The sequence below is a fragment of the Protopterus annectens genome, chromosome 4.part0 (assembly GCF_019279795.1).
Source record: "Protopterus annectens isolate FY-2018-M chromosome 4.part0, PAN1.0, whole genome shotgun sequence".
NCBI lineage: Eukaryota > Metazoa > Chordata > Ceratodontiformes > Protopteridae > Protopterus > Protopterus annectens.
In genome coordinates, this window is record NC_056733.1 from 341,115,036 (window position 1) to 341,131,484 (window position 16,449).

Consider the following 16,449-nt stretch of genomic DNA (forward strand, 5'->3'; position numbering starts at 1 on the left):
TTGGGGGGGGGGGGTTCTTTGCTGCTAAGCTACTTTACAGCATACCAACTTGCTGGAGAGTACAGTAGATAATACCTCAAATACGTATATTGCAAAATGTAAAAACTAAGCCAACATGGGTTGCAGATAAAGAGACACTGCAAGGTAAGAGAAAAGAGCTGTGTGATGAGCGAGTTTCATTGCAACTGTTTAATGCAGCATGCAGGACTTTTAACAGTACGCTGTCGGTATGGGGAGGAAAAAGACAAACTTGGCTGATAGCTGAGGAGAGAAAAAAAAAATAATAAAAATTGTTACCAAATATGGTGTTTAGCAAACAAAAGATAGATGGAGGTATTTTAGAGGACAGAAAGAGAAAAGTACAGTTGTGTACACTTACCATAAATGTATATGTTCGAGTGTATTCACTGTTGCAGTCATTACATTTGGGTAATCTGCTGGCAGGTTACCCTCAGATGGCCTGAATAATCTTGGGTCCTGCGTCGGTTACTGTCTCTTCTTCCATGATGTCAGGTCGTCAGGGGTATAAAACATGCAGCTGACACCATTTTAATCAGTTTTTCTTGCCCCAGATGGCAGGTGCTCCCCATTTTAACCATTAGGCCACCCTCCAAACCGTGTGTATATATATATATATATATATATATATATATATATATATATATATATATATATATATATATATATATATATATATATATAGATAGGTTGGTACGAAGGCATATATTAGCCCAGCCGCGTTGTGTACCCTTGGCCCCTATCTAGTAGTGCTGTCGGTGTGATCCCCGGTGTGAACTTTCTGTTACCCATCCACTCATAAAGGTTCCTCTTGAAGAGTGATAGTAAGGGGCTCTGTCTTATGCAGATCGCGACCCTGTTCCATAGTAAGGAAAGTCTCTGTGAAAGGAAATCTATCCCTCCAGCATGTTCTATTCATTGTTGTGTTGAGGTTTACATCCCTAGAGCGTGTAGCTCGAGTAGATTTGGTTTTGCTAAGATGGAGCATGTTCAACAATTCTAGGTTGAACATGGCTCTATATGTTGGACAGAGATCGCCTATATATATATATATATATATATATATATATATATATATATATATATATATATATATATGCATGTAATTTAGAACACAAAAAATATACCTCCAACTAAAAGCAAATACACCAAAAAGGCTTTTGAGCATAGTAAAAGAAAGAAGAGGTAAAATAAGAGAGAAATAGGGGGCTGGGACTGCAACAGTGAATACACTCGAACATCTACATTTATGGTAAGTGTACACAACTGTACTATGTTCTTCATGTTTCACTGTTGCAGTCATTACATTTGGGTAGAATCCCAAAGCTATGGTTGGGAGGATGGAATTATACAGCATTAGGAGCTGCTATAAGGCCCTCCAGGACAGCAGTGGCAAAGCCTGCTCTGGATTTAGAGAAGAGAGGTAAATGGTAATGTTTGGTGACCGTATGAACTGAGCTCCAAGTAGCAGCTTCTAGAATGTCTCTGGTAGGAACCCCTCTGAAAAAGGCTGCAGAAGTAGATGCAGCCCTGGTGGAATGGGATCTGATCCCCTTGGGGACAGGTTTACCATGGTGCATGTAGCAGAAACTAATACAATGGCTTATCCATTTTGAAACAGTCTGCTTTGAAATAGCCTTTCCCTCTGCCCCTGCAACAAATGCCACCAGTAGTTGCTCAGCTTTTCTTAGAGATTTCGTCCTGTTTAAGTAGAATCTTAGCTGTCTGTGTACATCCAATGAATGCAGAATCCACTCCCCCTTGTTCTGTGGATTTGGGAAAAAAGTTGGCAGATGAATGATCTGATTAAGAGCCACAGTGGATACCACCTCAGGCATAAAAGAAGGATTGGTCCAGAGGGCCACCCTGTCCGGATAAAAGATAATGAAAGGCTCCACTGCCATGAGAGCCTGTAGTTCTGAAATCCTTCTAGCTGAAGTGACTGCTAAAAAAAAAGCTGTCTTCCAAGAGAGAAATTTTATGTCTGCAGTAGCAGTTGGTTCAAAAGGAGGTAGGGTGAGCTTTTCCAGCACAAAATTGAGGTCCCATGCAGGAGTTGGTGCTCTCCTCGGAGGTCTCAAATTTTTGGCCCCTCTGAGGTACTGCTTTAGCAGGGGATGAGAAAAGAGAGGAGGCTCTGTGTTGCAATGAGCCAAAATGGCAGAAGCATGGATTTTTATAGAATAAAAAGATACGCCCTTATGAAGCATCTCAGTTAAATATTGCAGAATCTGAGGAATATTGGGCATTGCTGTGTTTATTCCTTGTGCGTGGTTCCAGGCACAGAATCTTTTATCAACATAAGATTTTCTAGTACTAGGCCTTCTAGCCTCCAAAATGACATCCATCACAGGTTTACTGAGAGATGTGACAGGCGAAATTAGGTGATTAGCCATGCTGCAAGATTCAGAGTTTGGAGCGGAGTGTGCAGAATTTGATAGCTCTGCTGAGACAGTAGATAAGGTGTTTGAGGCAAGTACCATGGAGGAAGGTGTGACATATTGCATAGTACTGCGGGTGCCAGTGTTGGCGAGGCCAGTCTGGAGCAATCATAATAATTTTCGTTTTTTCCTGTCTGACTTTTAGTAAAACCTTGGAGAGCAGAGGCAGAGGGGGAAAGGCATAGACTGATAGGTTTTTCCAGCTGAAGGATAGAGCATCCACTTTCCAAGCTTTTTTGTGATGAATTCTTGTGCAGAATTTGTCCAACTGATAGTTTTGGGGAGAGGCAAAAAGATCTTTGTCTGGGCTCCCCATTTTCATGTCAACATGTTGAAGATTTGTGGATCCAGTTTCCATTCGTGTGGGTCCATAAGATTTCTGCTTAGTTCGTCTGCCAGAGTATTTTGCTTTCCTGGCAGGAATTGAGCTTGTAGATTTATTTGGTAAGTCAAGGCTGTGATCCACAAAGCCATGGCTAGTCTGCAAAGGGGTAGGAGTGGGTACCCCCCTGCTTGTTTATGTACCACATAACTGTGGTGTTGTCCATCTTTATCAGTAGTTGTCCTGGATGAAGAAAGTCCTTGAAGGCAGTCAGAGCATTCTGTACAGCTAGCATTTCTTTCTGGTTGATATGTAGGTGCATTTGAGTTGGGCTCCATTCACCCTGAATGCATCTCCCTGCCAGATGGGCCCCCCAAGCATAAACTGATGCATCTGTAGTCAGGGTTTGGTTGGCAGGGGGTGGAATGAATGACAGTCCCTTGTTTTGGTGACAGGCCTCTGCCCACCATAGGAACTCCTGTTGCAGGCAATGAATGATAGGAATCATTGTTTCCAGGCTGTGACAATGTTGACTCCATATGTTTTTTTAGGTACCATTGAAGTTTCCTCATATGCAGTCTTGCATATGGAATTAGCAGAATGCAGGAAGCCATAAAACCCACGGCCTGCAGTATTTGTCTTGCAGATAGCTGGGCTTTTGTAGCCACTTGTTTGAAGTATGTCATCAATTGAATTTGTTTGTCTGGCAAGAGGTAAGCCATCTGGGCAGTTGTATTCAAGCTTGCACCCAGGAATGTAATTATGTGAGAGGGTACCAGTTGTGATTTCTTTTCGTTTATGGTGTGCCCTAGGCATGTTAAAAGCCTTTTTACAAATGCCAGATGCTGTAGAAGAGTGTCCTTGTTTTCTGCCTGAATTAGACAATCGTCCAGATAAGGATAAATTTGAATGTTTTTTGTCTGCAAAATGCAATTACTGGTGACAGGCACTTTGTGAAGACCCTGGGCGCAGTAGATAAGCCAAAGGCCAGTGCAGAGAACTGGTAATGCAAATAGCCTGCTTTGAAGTGGAGGTATCTTCTGCAAGATTCCCTGATTGGGATATGCAGGTAAGCCTCTTTTAAGTCTAGAGTTACCAACCAGGCATCCTTGCCCAGCATAGGCAGCAACTGTCGTAGAGTCAGCATCTTGAATTTTGAAATGTCCAGGAATGTATTTAAAATGGATAAGTCCAGAAATGGACACCATGATTTGCCTTTTCTGGGTACCAGGAACAGTCTTGAATAAAAACCTTGTCCTTTTTCCTTTTCTGGTACTGGTTGAATAGCCCCCATATCCATGAGGGACATAACTTGTTTCTGGGCCTCTGCCCACTGATTTGGAGGCAGATCTGGCCATCTGTTTGGAATTGGCAATGTGTGGAAATGAAATCTGTATCCCTGGGATACTGTATTTAAAACCCACTTGTCCTGGGTAATTAGATGCCAATTTTGTGCATGAAGTGCTAGTTTTCCCCCCCAAAGCGGCTGCCAAAAGATAAGTGCTTGGAAATGGCAGGGGAAAGTCATTGAGACTGTTTACCGTAGGGGGTGCCTTGCTACTTCCAGATTTGGAGGTGGAGGCACCCCATTGTTTTGTTCTGTAAGTTCCTTGTGACTGAAACCTGGAGCCTTTGGAGTGTCTGGGTTTGACCTGAGCGGCTCTGTGGCGTACTGGAAAGGACCAATTCTTAGTAGGCCAGTGCCTACTGAACCTGGGTGGCTGCACTTGTAGGAAATCTTTTACAGTTTGCATAGATTTAGCTTTGTCTTCCATCTTTTTGAAAACTTCTTCTGCCTTATTACCAAATTGACTGTCCTGTTGTAAAGGAGCATCCAACAATTTTGCTTTAACGTGATTAGGCAGATTTTGCTCCTTGAGCCAAGCATGCCTTCTTATCACAGATCCAGTTACGGCGGCCCTGCAAGAGGCCTCCAAGGAATCAAAACCACATTGCAAAGTATGTTTTCCAACTTGTTCAGCTGAATGCAATAAATCCCGTAACTCTTTATTTTCCACACAGTCAGAAATCAACATCCTTTTCTGTTTCAGCTCATATTTAAGCATGTGAAATTGACAGTTTAAAGCCTTGATTGCCAGGGTTGCAGACGTGTAAACCTTCTTACCCCATCAGCACCCTGGAGTCCCTATCAGAAGGGGTAGGATTTTTAGCAGTAGAAGCCTTAACACCCTTGGGACCCTGAGAAATTGTTTCAGGATCAGCAGTAGGGTTTTTAAAAAGAAACTTGTGGGAGTCTGGAACCCTATAATATCTGTCTGGCTTACTAGGAGCCAGAGGCAGGGAATCCGGAGCCATGCTGGATTCTGAGAAAACATCATCAACAATGTCTAAAACAGGAGGTATAGCCAAAGGTTTATGCTGAGGAGGAAGAAGGAGGAAATCCCTAAGCCTCTTTTTGGATTTTGAAAAATCCTGACTCTCCCAATGAAAATGTTCCCTTAAGGTATGCAAAGTTTCTCCAAAAGAAAAATCCTCAGGAGGAGAAGCAGAAGGGATGGATTCTTCTGCATCAGAGTCCTCATAAGATGGAATAGAAAATTCCTGATCAGAAGAGGAATCAGAAGAAATGGAAACCTGATCTGAAGATTCATAATCAGTGCCTTGCCTAGGCCTCTTAGCAGGAGGGGATTGGGAACCCCTGATCAAGGTAATTAAATCCTCAGCCGTTTTGATCATTTGTTTTTTAGGCATAGGGGCCTGAACACGTGGCCCATGCATCAGTTTTTTAGACATAGAAGTTGGTTTTGGCCTTTTTTTTGATGACATCGTCGGTTTAATATACAAATCTTTAGGCCTGAAAACACCCTCAGAAGCTGGTGCCTGCTCAGTGGCTCCGGACCAATCTAAGGGAGAGACATCCGCGGGTTCAATACTTGGAAGTGTCTCGCAGCATACCGGACTCCGAATGGGTCTCGGTAGAGGCCTGCGAATCAAAAGTAGTGGGCATCAGGGGCTGCGAAAGCGCCTCACTGAGTACCGGCGAACTGGCGACTGGCTTAGGAAAAGCTTCGTCGTCTGTTTTGGACCTCAATGGTCTGTCTCTGTCTTTTTCTTTGCATTTTTTGTGAATTCCAGTAGTCGGATTGCTAACAAACGACATTTCTGGATAGTTGAATCTTGAGCCAAAATATTTAGAAGCAAAAATATTCCGAGACTTAATAGTGCGTTGGTTAAATGTAGCACAAAACCCACAGCAAGGCACGTTGTGGTCAGGGCCTAGGCAAGGAATACAGTACAAATGAAAATCCTTATGAGGTATTTGCTTCCCACAAGTAATACAATTATTAACTTTTACTAACATCGGTAAGGAGCAAGAAAAAGTTTCCCCAACGGGGTACTTAGCTTTAGGTCAAAGACTTTGGTTCTGAAACTCGAAAATGAAAATGTCAGGAGTCGGTCGACCGGCACTTGCAAACTGCTTCTGCTTCGGGCACCGCGTGGCAAGAAAGACTGATTAAATGGCGTTGGCTGCATGTTTTAGACCCCTGACGACCTGACGTCATGGAAGAAGAGACCGCAACCGATGCAGGACCCAAGACTTTGTTATTCAGGCCGACTGAGGGCAACCTGCCAGCAGATTACCCAAATGTAATGACTGCAACAGTGAAACACGAAGAACATCTCAAACAATATAAACACAAACTGTTAAGACTACCACATCTGCACTCACTCTAGCACAGTAGTACACATGCAATGCTACACAAAATTTAGCTTTAAAATGCTGCTACAGTTAATATACTTACAAAAAAAAAAACAGTTAATACAATTCAATGTGGTTCAGTCCTTTTTATTTTATTCAGGCAGATGAGTGCTTTCTGAAATCATACACCACAGATTTGCGATTTATACTCCAGATAATGGGTACGTCCTGAGTGAGTAACTCCTCTTTGGCACATCCATGGAGTGGGAGGGCACTGGAGGTTGGCTTATGGATCTTAGTAACTGTCCTTACGAGGCTCATTTAACAATTTTTTGGCACTGAATTAAATATTCATCTAATGGTTATGCCATTAAAATGTTTAAAGTATTGAAAACACCTTAAAAACATTAAAACATAAAAATCAATAGTATTATAACAGCACTGAGACAAAACACTTTTAGAAAGTATTGGTCACGATATTCTCCCGATTTACAGAGTGTGGTCAACAGTGTTTACAGATCTGTTACGTCCAGTGCATGTTTTTTCAGGAATAAATATAAAATGTTAAAAAGATGTTTGTGCAAAAGCTATAAGCCAACCAACAGGGTCCTCTTACCCATGGATATGCCCAAGAGAGTTACTCATTCAGGACATGCCCACTACCTGGCATTACATAAATCACATCACTGTGGTCTAGGATTTCAGAAAGCACGCACCTGCCTGAGTTCAATAAAAAGGAATGAACCACACTCAACTGGCTCAGGACTGCTCTTTTCCTCTGGTCTAACAATCTTGTCTGATCTGTCTTGTGTGATTACTAGCATCATGGCACTGGGAACTCCCCCAGAAAGAAGAACTTCAAGCACATCCACAGATCCAGATCTGTTTCCAAGAATACAGACATTTCTCCCTAAGTACCCACACTGGTAAAGTAGTTTCACATTATAATAATTTACTCACAGACATTTCCTTTACAAGAATCATCTTTGTGTGTTGCTATATTCTTCACACACACATTCCACTAAGATTATAAAGACTGGTAAAAAAAATCATTCACATCTCACTTTAAAAAAAAAACTGTTGCCTTGCCTAGAAAGACAGCTCAGAAGCATGTTTGCAATCTCAGTATACCATTAGTATTAAATTAAAAGTATCTGTTTACATCTGCTTAGCATCTGCATTCATTTAACTGGGTACTTCCAAAAAAAACACACACACAGATAAAACTTATTTATAATAAGCAATGTGCAGGACATTTGTATGCTCATCATATCTCAAGGAAAATCTGTCACTGGCCTGTATGCAATGCAATACATTCCAGCTATTCAAGAACACTAATGTTTCAGGACCTAATGAATGTCCAACTAGACATAACCAAGAAGCCTCCCGCTCTTACCTGCCAAGCACAAGACTGCATCATTCCAAACCATCAGTGCATGGATGCAAAGCATTGCCCCTACCTGTTGTACAGCATCACAGGGCTATACACATGTCAAGAATGGCACAGTAACAAATGGAATTGCAATTCTACATACTCCAAAGCCACTAGGGGTTATCTCTGGTGGTATAATGTCAGGCACCAGAGACAGATCTGGTACTTCAATATAGGCAACAGATATGTCTTATGCATTTAGGAAAATATATGCAAAGATAAAAACCTCTAAAACATTAAAAACATTGAATCATGCACCATTGCAGGCAATTTCAAATGCATTACTAAGTATGTGCCAGTGCACAAGAATATGAGTAAAGATCTTAACGATAAACTGCCCCAGGTCGTTCTGGAAATGTATGGTTAAGTGTACTGTATTTACCTGAAATCTGTACATTTCTCCACTTCTGACATTGTTATCCACAGTTCCACCAAAGATGTACTGGGCATCTGAGATGACTGCTGCTGCATGAAAGAGTCTCCCACTGGGCATCTAGTAAGAAAACAATTACAGAATATTCAGCATGTGCAAACTGCTGCTGAAGTGATCATGTGTTACACGATTCAAACATGCTTATAATTAAACATTCTGCAGACCAAACAAGTTCACTAAGCAGAAACATGTTTTCTGGAGTAATACGGAGTAAATGAGCAATAAGAATGCAAAATCTGTATTTAACAAGCAATATGTGAAACCATATGAAATAAAATGTTTATCCAGGAACATGAAGCATCACAGATGTGGAAATAAATACACAAAGAAAAGAAATGAACAGAAGTTTGTAACACACACTGCAATGGTGCCAGCCCAAGAAAGTAGAAAAGCCAATAAAATAGAAGAACTCTCAACTAAGATAATATGTCAAATCTGGCAGATGCACTTTTTTCCTAACAAACTGGTCATTCAGTATCTGGAAGGGGGCAAATCATCTCTTGTTGGAATGTCAGCTCTTTCCTGCTCGACTGGCAGGATTGGAGTACGTAACCTTGCTGTCCAACTGTTATGGGATAAAGATAACAGCAGAAGAAGGACTACCACTGACAATAGTACCTACACTGCATCACTGCATGATGGGAGGTCCATAAACAGCAACAGCAAAAAAAAAAAAAATCAGAGGACACAGTCTGGGATCACCAATTACATTCCTTTCTATCCATTCTGTGGCAAGTATATGCAATACAAAGGCAGGTTAAAATGCATAGTGTTAATGCCATTCACACATATACACACATCACTGAGACAAGACCTTATCTTGCTACTGTGTCAACCTTCGTGAAAGGGCACAATTAACAAACAGGGATGGCAGCAACTTACTACACAGTACACTGAGTACAGAGATAAAGTCCTTGTCCTCAAGGAAGATGAAAAACAGTCCTGTCCAGGAATTCATGGCCACTACCCAAACTCAGATCAATGATGACACTCAAACTGAACAATGACAGAAGTGCTTTGGGCTACTACTCATCAACTCTGATTTGTTTGCTACTATATGAAGGCTCTGTTTTTGAGATACTTCAATTACTACATTCGAGCTCCTCCAAAGCAATTAGGTCAAACAGAAGCAACCTACTTAAATGCATTACTGAGTAATAAGAATGAACATGCCATATGTCCAATAAAGACACACTAAGTTATCTGATGAACAGTTAGCCCTGCTAGCTGTCAAAAAATGCCTTGTCCTGTCTGGTGCTAAGAAGCACAACCTTTATTTTTAGTTACTCAACATCTGACAGCATGGAAAGGCCTGGTAGGGCACAATATCAGACTTTCAGAGATAGAAACGAACAGCACAAATCACAGTAAAACAGCAAACTGTAAAATTACAAAAATAAGCAACAGGCCAATACTATGTTACTAAAGATTTCTTGAAGGAACACATCTGGTCTCCATAATGTATAGAATGTGACTGAAATAAAACGGAAACCTATTTCTCTCCTAGGGAAAATTGTATGTGGCCTTGCACAGAACATGAATGACAAAAGGATGGCAGTGGCATAGTCTGGATAAAGCTCTGTTGTCAGACAGGAATTGAAACCTAGTACTAATGCAACATCATTTCCAAACCGATTAACTGCTGTCACTCATACAAAAGAAAAATCAGATTTTTTTTCTTCAGTGGTTCATGTTAAGGGGATATTTACACTGGAGTTTTACATGAGCTTCTCTTGCAAAGGAAAGGGGACAGAACTTTCAGTGCAGCCTTCAGGAAATCAACACAGCAACTGGACAAGTTTGCAAATCCTAATCTTACACGCATATGTTCACCATTTTCCAGAAACCTGAGGCAAAGGCACTGCCGAAAAAAATCCTTGCCTTACCATTACTGGACAGTGAATAAAGTTCCAAAATACATGTTGTATACTCTTCACCTCAGTTTTCATAATGTTTGGAAATCTTTGCCATTCATCATACAAACTACAGACATTAATGCAAGAGATATGCAAACTGAAGAACACTTGCCTATATTCTATACTCCTTCTGATATTGTGCAACTGTATGTTATTATGCACATGTTAAAACTTGTGTTAAATGTGGAGCTTTTATCCCTAAGCCTCTGCTGAAAAAGGATTTTTCCCATTTGGACTTTCCTGTGTCTACAAGGCTTTCTCCAGTTTCCTCTCATCTTCCTATAGCATGCTGACTGACTGGCTACACTAAACTGTTCACGTTTATATATGTTTAGTTTATTCCATGGTTATGGCCCAAGACATGGCTGAAAATGTATGTGGACCAGCCTACTTATCTAGTTAAAAAATTTAAAGTACTTGATCCAGCATAGACTCATGCCATACTCCACTAGTTATTTTCCTAATAACGGACATTCTCTCACTCACAACTCCCTCGAGTCCTACAATTCAACCATGTAGGTATTCAGTTCATTGGTCTTGGCTTTTTAAACAATTCCTCTTGTTTTTCTAAAAAGGCTTTGTGGATGTCCAGGTAGACGTCTTCTACTAGTACTCCACAGAGAAGTTCACCCATAATCAATCAAAAAACGGATCAGGTTTTCTGGCTGTATGACAAAGCCCCATCTACAACAACAGTCTGAACAGCATCTCAGGTGATGGAGAAGATTGGTGAGGGACAGTTGATGTGAATGGTCAGTGAAGACGTGATTCTAGATGGTTACTCACTACCAGCAAGCAGAGGTTGTTCAGTCTCAAAATGCTACTAAGATTAGAGGGGTGGGGTATGATACTACCAAAATGGTAACAGCAGTCCTTACTAACCATATGGATGGCAACAAGCCCAAGCAAATGGGGGGGGGGGGTTAGGGCCTACACAGAAATATGCCTTAACAGCCTGCATCAACTGCTGTTAATGGCACAACCACCTGCACTGGCTGTTTGGATGACAGCACCCTCTGCTTAGTTTTGCCTTCTTGACAGGGACTCCCCAAGTGCAGGAGAATGAATGGGGTCAAGACCAATTGGGAGACTGGTGGTCAGTAGAGGGGGGGGCACAAAGGGAAAAAACCCCACAGATTTTATATTGTACATATTATACACAGTGGATATAAAAAATGTACATACCCCTGCTAAAATGCCAAATTTTTGTGACATAAAAAATGAGACCAGCATATATTTTTCTATTTTTTCCCCTAACAGATTTGTCAATTGAAATGTACAGGTTATCGGTCACATTAAAGGTGGGAATTTGAAATTATTTATTGTGGTCTCATTATTTATATCACAAAAACCTGGCATTTTAACAGGGGTCTGTACACTTTTTATATCCACTGTATTACATACACACACACACATATATATATATATATATATATATATATACACACACATATATATATATATATATATATATATATATATATATATATATATATATATATATATATATATATATATACACACACACACACACATATATATATATATATATATATATATATACATACAGATATATGGATATACACACACATATATATATATATATATATATATATACATGTATTTTGGTCTGACCAGCAACAACTTCTTGCGGCTGGTTGCTGCCCTGGAGACTTGCTTTCTTCTAGGAATGCACCAGCCTTTCCTTCAGGATTTTCTGCATAACTTTTACTGCCACTTTTATTTAGCCAATAGCCTCATAATTCCTCTTTTCTGCTCTCCCATTTACAAGGGTACAACAGTTGCACTCATCCAATTTATCAGTGCTTATGTACTCCTTGAAGGCTTGTTTATAGCCAAGGTGCCAGAGTTAATACATTTCGTGTTTTTACTGGGTTCTTGTCTTTGTGGTTCTGCACACTTCCAATTGTCTGACACTTCTGCACTAGGTCAGTGATCTGTTAAAGACTCAAGTCAGATTTCTGCAGACTCTGGGAGGCAGCCCATGTGGATCATGTGTTTTATTGCCTTTAAGGGCAGCCATTTCCCCCTGAACCGTTCCTCCCTCAGTCTCTGTGTCCACTCCCATTTTTCCCTACTTCCAACTCAACAATGGTGCCCCTCTCACTTTCTTTTGTGAAGTGAGAAGCAAAGTACTTCTGCTTTCCTCATCATAGCCAGTTCTTCCTCAAGGTCTTTCTTCCAGCTATTATGTAAAGGCCCTGCTTCCTTTTTTGATCCCTTCTGCCAACTCTATTATAATTGTAGCCTACCTTTATAGTCCTTTTTTGGCTAGCCTTCTTGTACTATGCCTCCTCCATCCCACCACCCTCTCCTTCCACCTCTTGTAAGCCTCATTTGCCCTAATTGCTATCCCTCTCCTAATCAGTCACAATGGCTTTCTTCTCTTTTGCCTAATCCTCACACTTATGGCCACAGCTGAGTAATTCACATTGGCCTCATTTCCACACTGTGTGTATGCCCGCAGTTTACTTCTGGTCTACTAATTCATGCTTGACCACCTTCCCCATAATCCACTCTAAAATCTCTCACAATCATCTTTGCCTTTATATTCTGACTGTTCCCTCCTATTCTAAACCACATTTCAAAACCATTTTTGGCTAGTGGTACCTTAGACTTAACATCTGCAGTGGTCATGACCAAGCCCAGAACTCTACCTCTTCTGGTACAGCCCTGCACAAGGTCACTGAATTCTCATGGTCCAAGATCGCAAACTCCCAGTCCTCCTGATCCATGGAGCTCAGAATCTCTCAGTATGCACTGGTTAGATTCAGATCAGCCATAGTATTACCTTTTTCCTCCTACTTCACTCTTTCATTCATTCCTCCAGTCTGTCATCCTTTTCCCTTGTTGTGTCTGGGAGGTGCTACATTTTATCAATACAACAGCTACCCCACATTCCTTTACCTTAACAGTCAGAAGACAATCTACTTGATATCCCTGGCTATACCCTTGTTTTGCTCCTTTCCTAGTTTAGAGTTCCTCCTCTCTGACCTCACACTAAATGCTCTCAGTTAAGCAAACAACTACTTCACCACCACACTTCCACTCTCAATCATTCCTGAGAACTCATACACAGGCACCTCCATGATTCACCCTTCTTGTCACTGGTTCATGTCTGTCATGCCAACAATGCACACTTTCCCCTTCTACATCACTAACCTCTCCCATGTTCTTACCCAGATTTTCTACATCACTAACCTCTCCCATGTTCTTACCCAGATTTTTTACAATACAAAGTAAAATTATTAAGCTGCAGTCCAAGTTACTCTTGCTTGCTCCTTTGTCACGTTATATACCTCTTTTTACTTTATATCTACTGCCTAAACACCTACCTATTAAGTGTAGATGGGGGAGGGGGCTCTCCACCTGACTTGTGAGTTGGCTGGGGTAGGGGTCAAACCCACAGAGAATGCAATAAAATCTGCATGTGCTTAAACAGGAATTAGCAAAATGGTCAGTAACCAACTGTACTGCATCCACAGGTACATCTTAAAACACTGGATAGGACTCATGAACACTTCAGCCTGTGTAGCACAAACATCCACTGTACAGAATGGACCTCCAATTACCCATTCATGCAATGGGACATCAGTAATAAATATCAGACTCAGTCCTGTCTAATGTTAACAGAATAACTGTATAACACAGCACAGGCTCTGTTACTTCTGAAAAAGCAACAAGTACTCCCAATGCAGAATCACTCAGGCACACAATGAAAAAGTGATTTCTGAGAAGCTGCTCCTGTACCCTAGTCTACATGCTGCTGGGTTACACAGAGGCACACAAGGTGCATATGACATGTATAACTGTGTAGACAAAGCCATGATTCCGGAAAGCAATGTATGACACAGGGCTGAGTGACAGCAGTTTACATTCACTCACAAGTGCCTGACAATGCTAAGCAGCACTGGTAGCCCTACTGTATGTACATAGGACATGTGGGACGCCGTCAGGAGTGCTTCTCTTCTGCAAGAGGCTAGTTGATATAACTGTACACTATTCTTTCTATACATAAAGCTAGTCCATGTCCAACACTCTGGTACCTGTTTTTGGACTGCTTCTGGGTTATAAGCATACGGTCTCAAAAAATAATCCTGAAGGGAGATGGCTAAGGCAAGCTGCATGTAGCACTGTGTTGGAAGGATTTATAGTTTATGAATTAGAATAAGCCACATTGCTTCTTGTACTAGTTACAAACAAATTCAGTCTTTGTTTCATGCAAGTCCTGCACTATCTTTACAAATTTCAGATTAAGAATGTTGCTAATTCCTAACCGAAAGTAAACAGATCCTGGGTGAATAATCTGGAAGCTGCCTCTTCTCATGAGACATCTACCTTTACCCCTTACTTTGGTGTAATTTCAGTAAGGCAGAGAGTAGTAGATACTAAGTTAAACTTGCCACAACAGTAGATGTTTGAATGAGCACTGCTGCAGTAGCCTAAGCTATACAGGTTATATTCTGCTAAACTCCAAGGATACAACAGCTGGTCAACTTGCAAAGCTTCGGGGCACCTTCCACTCACCCAAACTGTCATGCAAATTGAGATGAGCTGAATAAAATACAAGACTGGGTTCAAAGCCCTTCACAGCTTTTCTGTTAGCAGACAGGGGGAGACTGAGCCCTGAAATCACAATACTATGAACAAAAAATGACTACATCCTGGCATAAAATGCACACCAAGAAAGAAGCAGGATAGAAGGACAGCGAGCAGATATTGCAGCAGTGATCTTTCAAACATCTGCTGCTATGGTAAGTTTAACTGTTACAATTGTTCATCAAATTGATCACTACTGCAGTAGCCTTAGCTATATAGACAGAATACCTTAGCTAACCACATTTGGGATGTGGAAGAAGAGTCCAGGAGCCCCCTTAAGAATGGTCCTAGAAAAGCTTGCTCTAGACCTAGAGACGCAATCAAGTTTACAGTGCTTTGTAAAAGTCTGGACAGAGGACCAAGTTGCCACTTCTAGAAAACTTATAGAATCCAACTCTTTCCAAAAAGCCACAGATGAAGCCAAGGCCCTGACAGAGTGGGCCTTTACCCTGCCTGGAATAGTTTTGATATGATGAGTATAACAAAAGGTAACAGCCTTAGACTGCCATTTGGAAAGTCTGTTTTGACATATACTAAGTCCCTTGTATTCGGGCCGACTGAGGGCTACCTACAGGCAGACAACCAAAGTGTGATGACTGCAACAGTGAAACACGAAGAACATCAATTGATCTGAAGTTCTGTCATTGGACATCCAAGGTATGGCGTATCCTTTCTCCCTCATTTTAGGTCCAGGTAAGAAAACTGGGAGATGGATAATTTGGTTTAAAGAAAACTTGGGTAGCACTTTAAACATAAAAAAATGATTAGTTCTAAAAGAAAGCCTGTGCTTATGGAAAATGAGAAGGTTGACTCACCATAATAGCTTGCAACTCAAATATCTTTCTTGCAGAGGTCAGGGCAATCAATAAAAATGTTTTCCATGTTCAGAACCTCAAGGCAGCCAGATAAGCTGGTTCAAATGGAGCAAGTGTTAGCATCTCTAACACAAAATTAACATTGTAAGGAGGGGCCAATAGTTTTCCTGGTAGCCTATTATGCAAAACTCCTTTCATGAGAATTTTGACAGGAGACTGCATTGAAAAAATATGATCCATGAACAGACATTCTGAAACGGCTGACAAATGAACCTTGACAGAGGAAAAAGATAGACAACAGAAAAGAAACCCACACAAATATCGTAGAACCAGAGAACAACTAGCCCTGAATGGGTTATGGTTATGTAGTTGGTACCAAACTAGAAAGCCTTTTTCCATTTGCTAATATATGATTTTCTAGTAGCAGGCTTTCTTGCTTCTATTAAGATCTGCTGCACGTCCTCAGTAAATAAGTGCCTAAAAAGAGTTAAGACACTATCATCCAGGCAGTCAATTGAAGTTGACTGATGTCAGGGTGCCTGTGTTCTTGTGCGAGTAGATCAGGTTTGTGAGGAAGCTTATGGCCCCTAGCCATTTCCAAAAGAAGTGAGAACCATGGCTACATGGTCCAGAAGGGAGTTGCCACAATGATCTTGTGGGATTCTTTCTGAATCTTCGGAATACCCTGGATATTACTGCAATGGGTGGAAAAGCATACAGGGACATTTCCTGTCCAAAGGAAAAAAGGCATGTGTCTTCCAGTTTTGTTTTTTTTTTTGCATGGAGTCCTT

The 16,449-nt window shown here is 41.0% G+C and overlaps 1 protein-coding gene across 2 annotated transcripts in view; it reads right to left on the reverse strand.

Moving 5' to 3' along the window:
- Positions 1–16,449, reverse strand: part of LZTR1 (leucine zipper like transcription regulator 1) — an 830,693-nt gene that overhangs the window by 448,314 nt on the left and 365,930 nt on the right. For both annotated transcript variants that reach the window (XM_044068313.1, XM_044068312.1), the window contains exon 10: positions 8,257–8,367. In XM_044068313.1, coding sequence (XP_043924248.1) covers positions 8,257–8,367 — 111 coding nt within the window. The remainder of the gene's footprint in view (positions 1–8,256; positions 8,368–16,449) is intronic.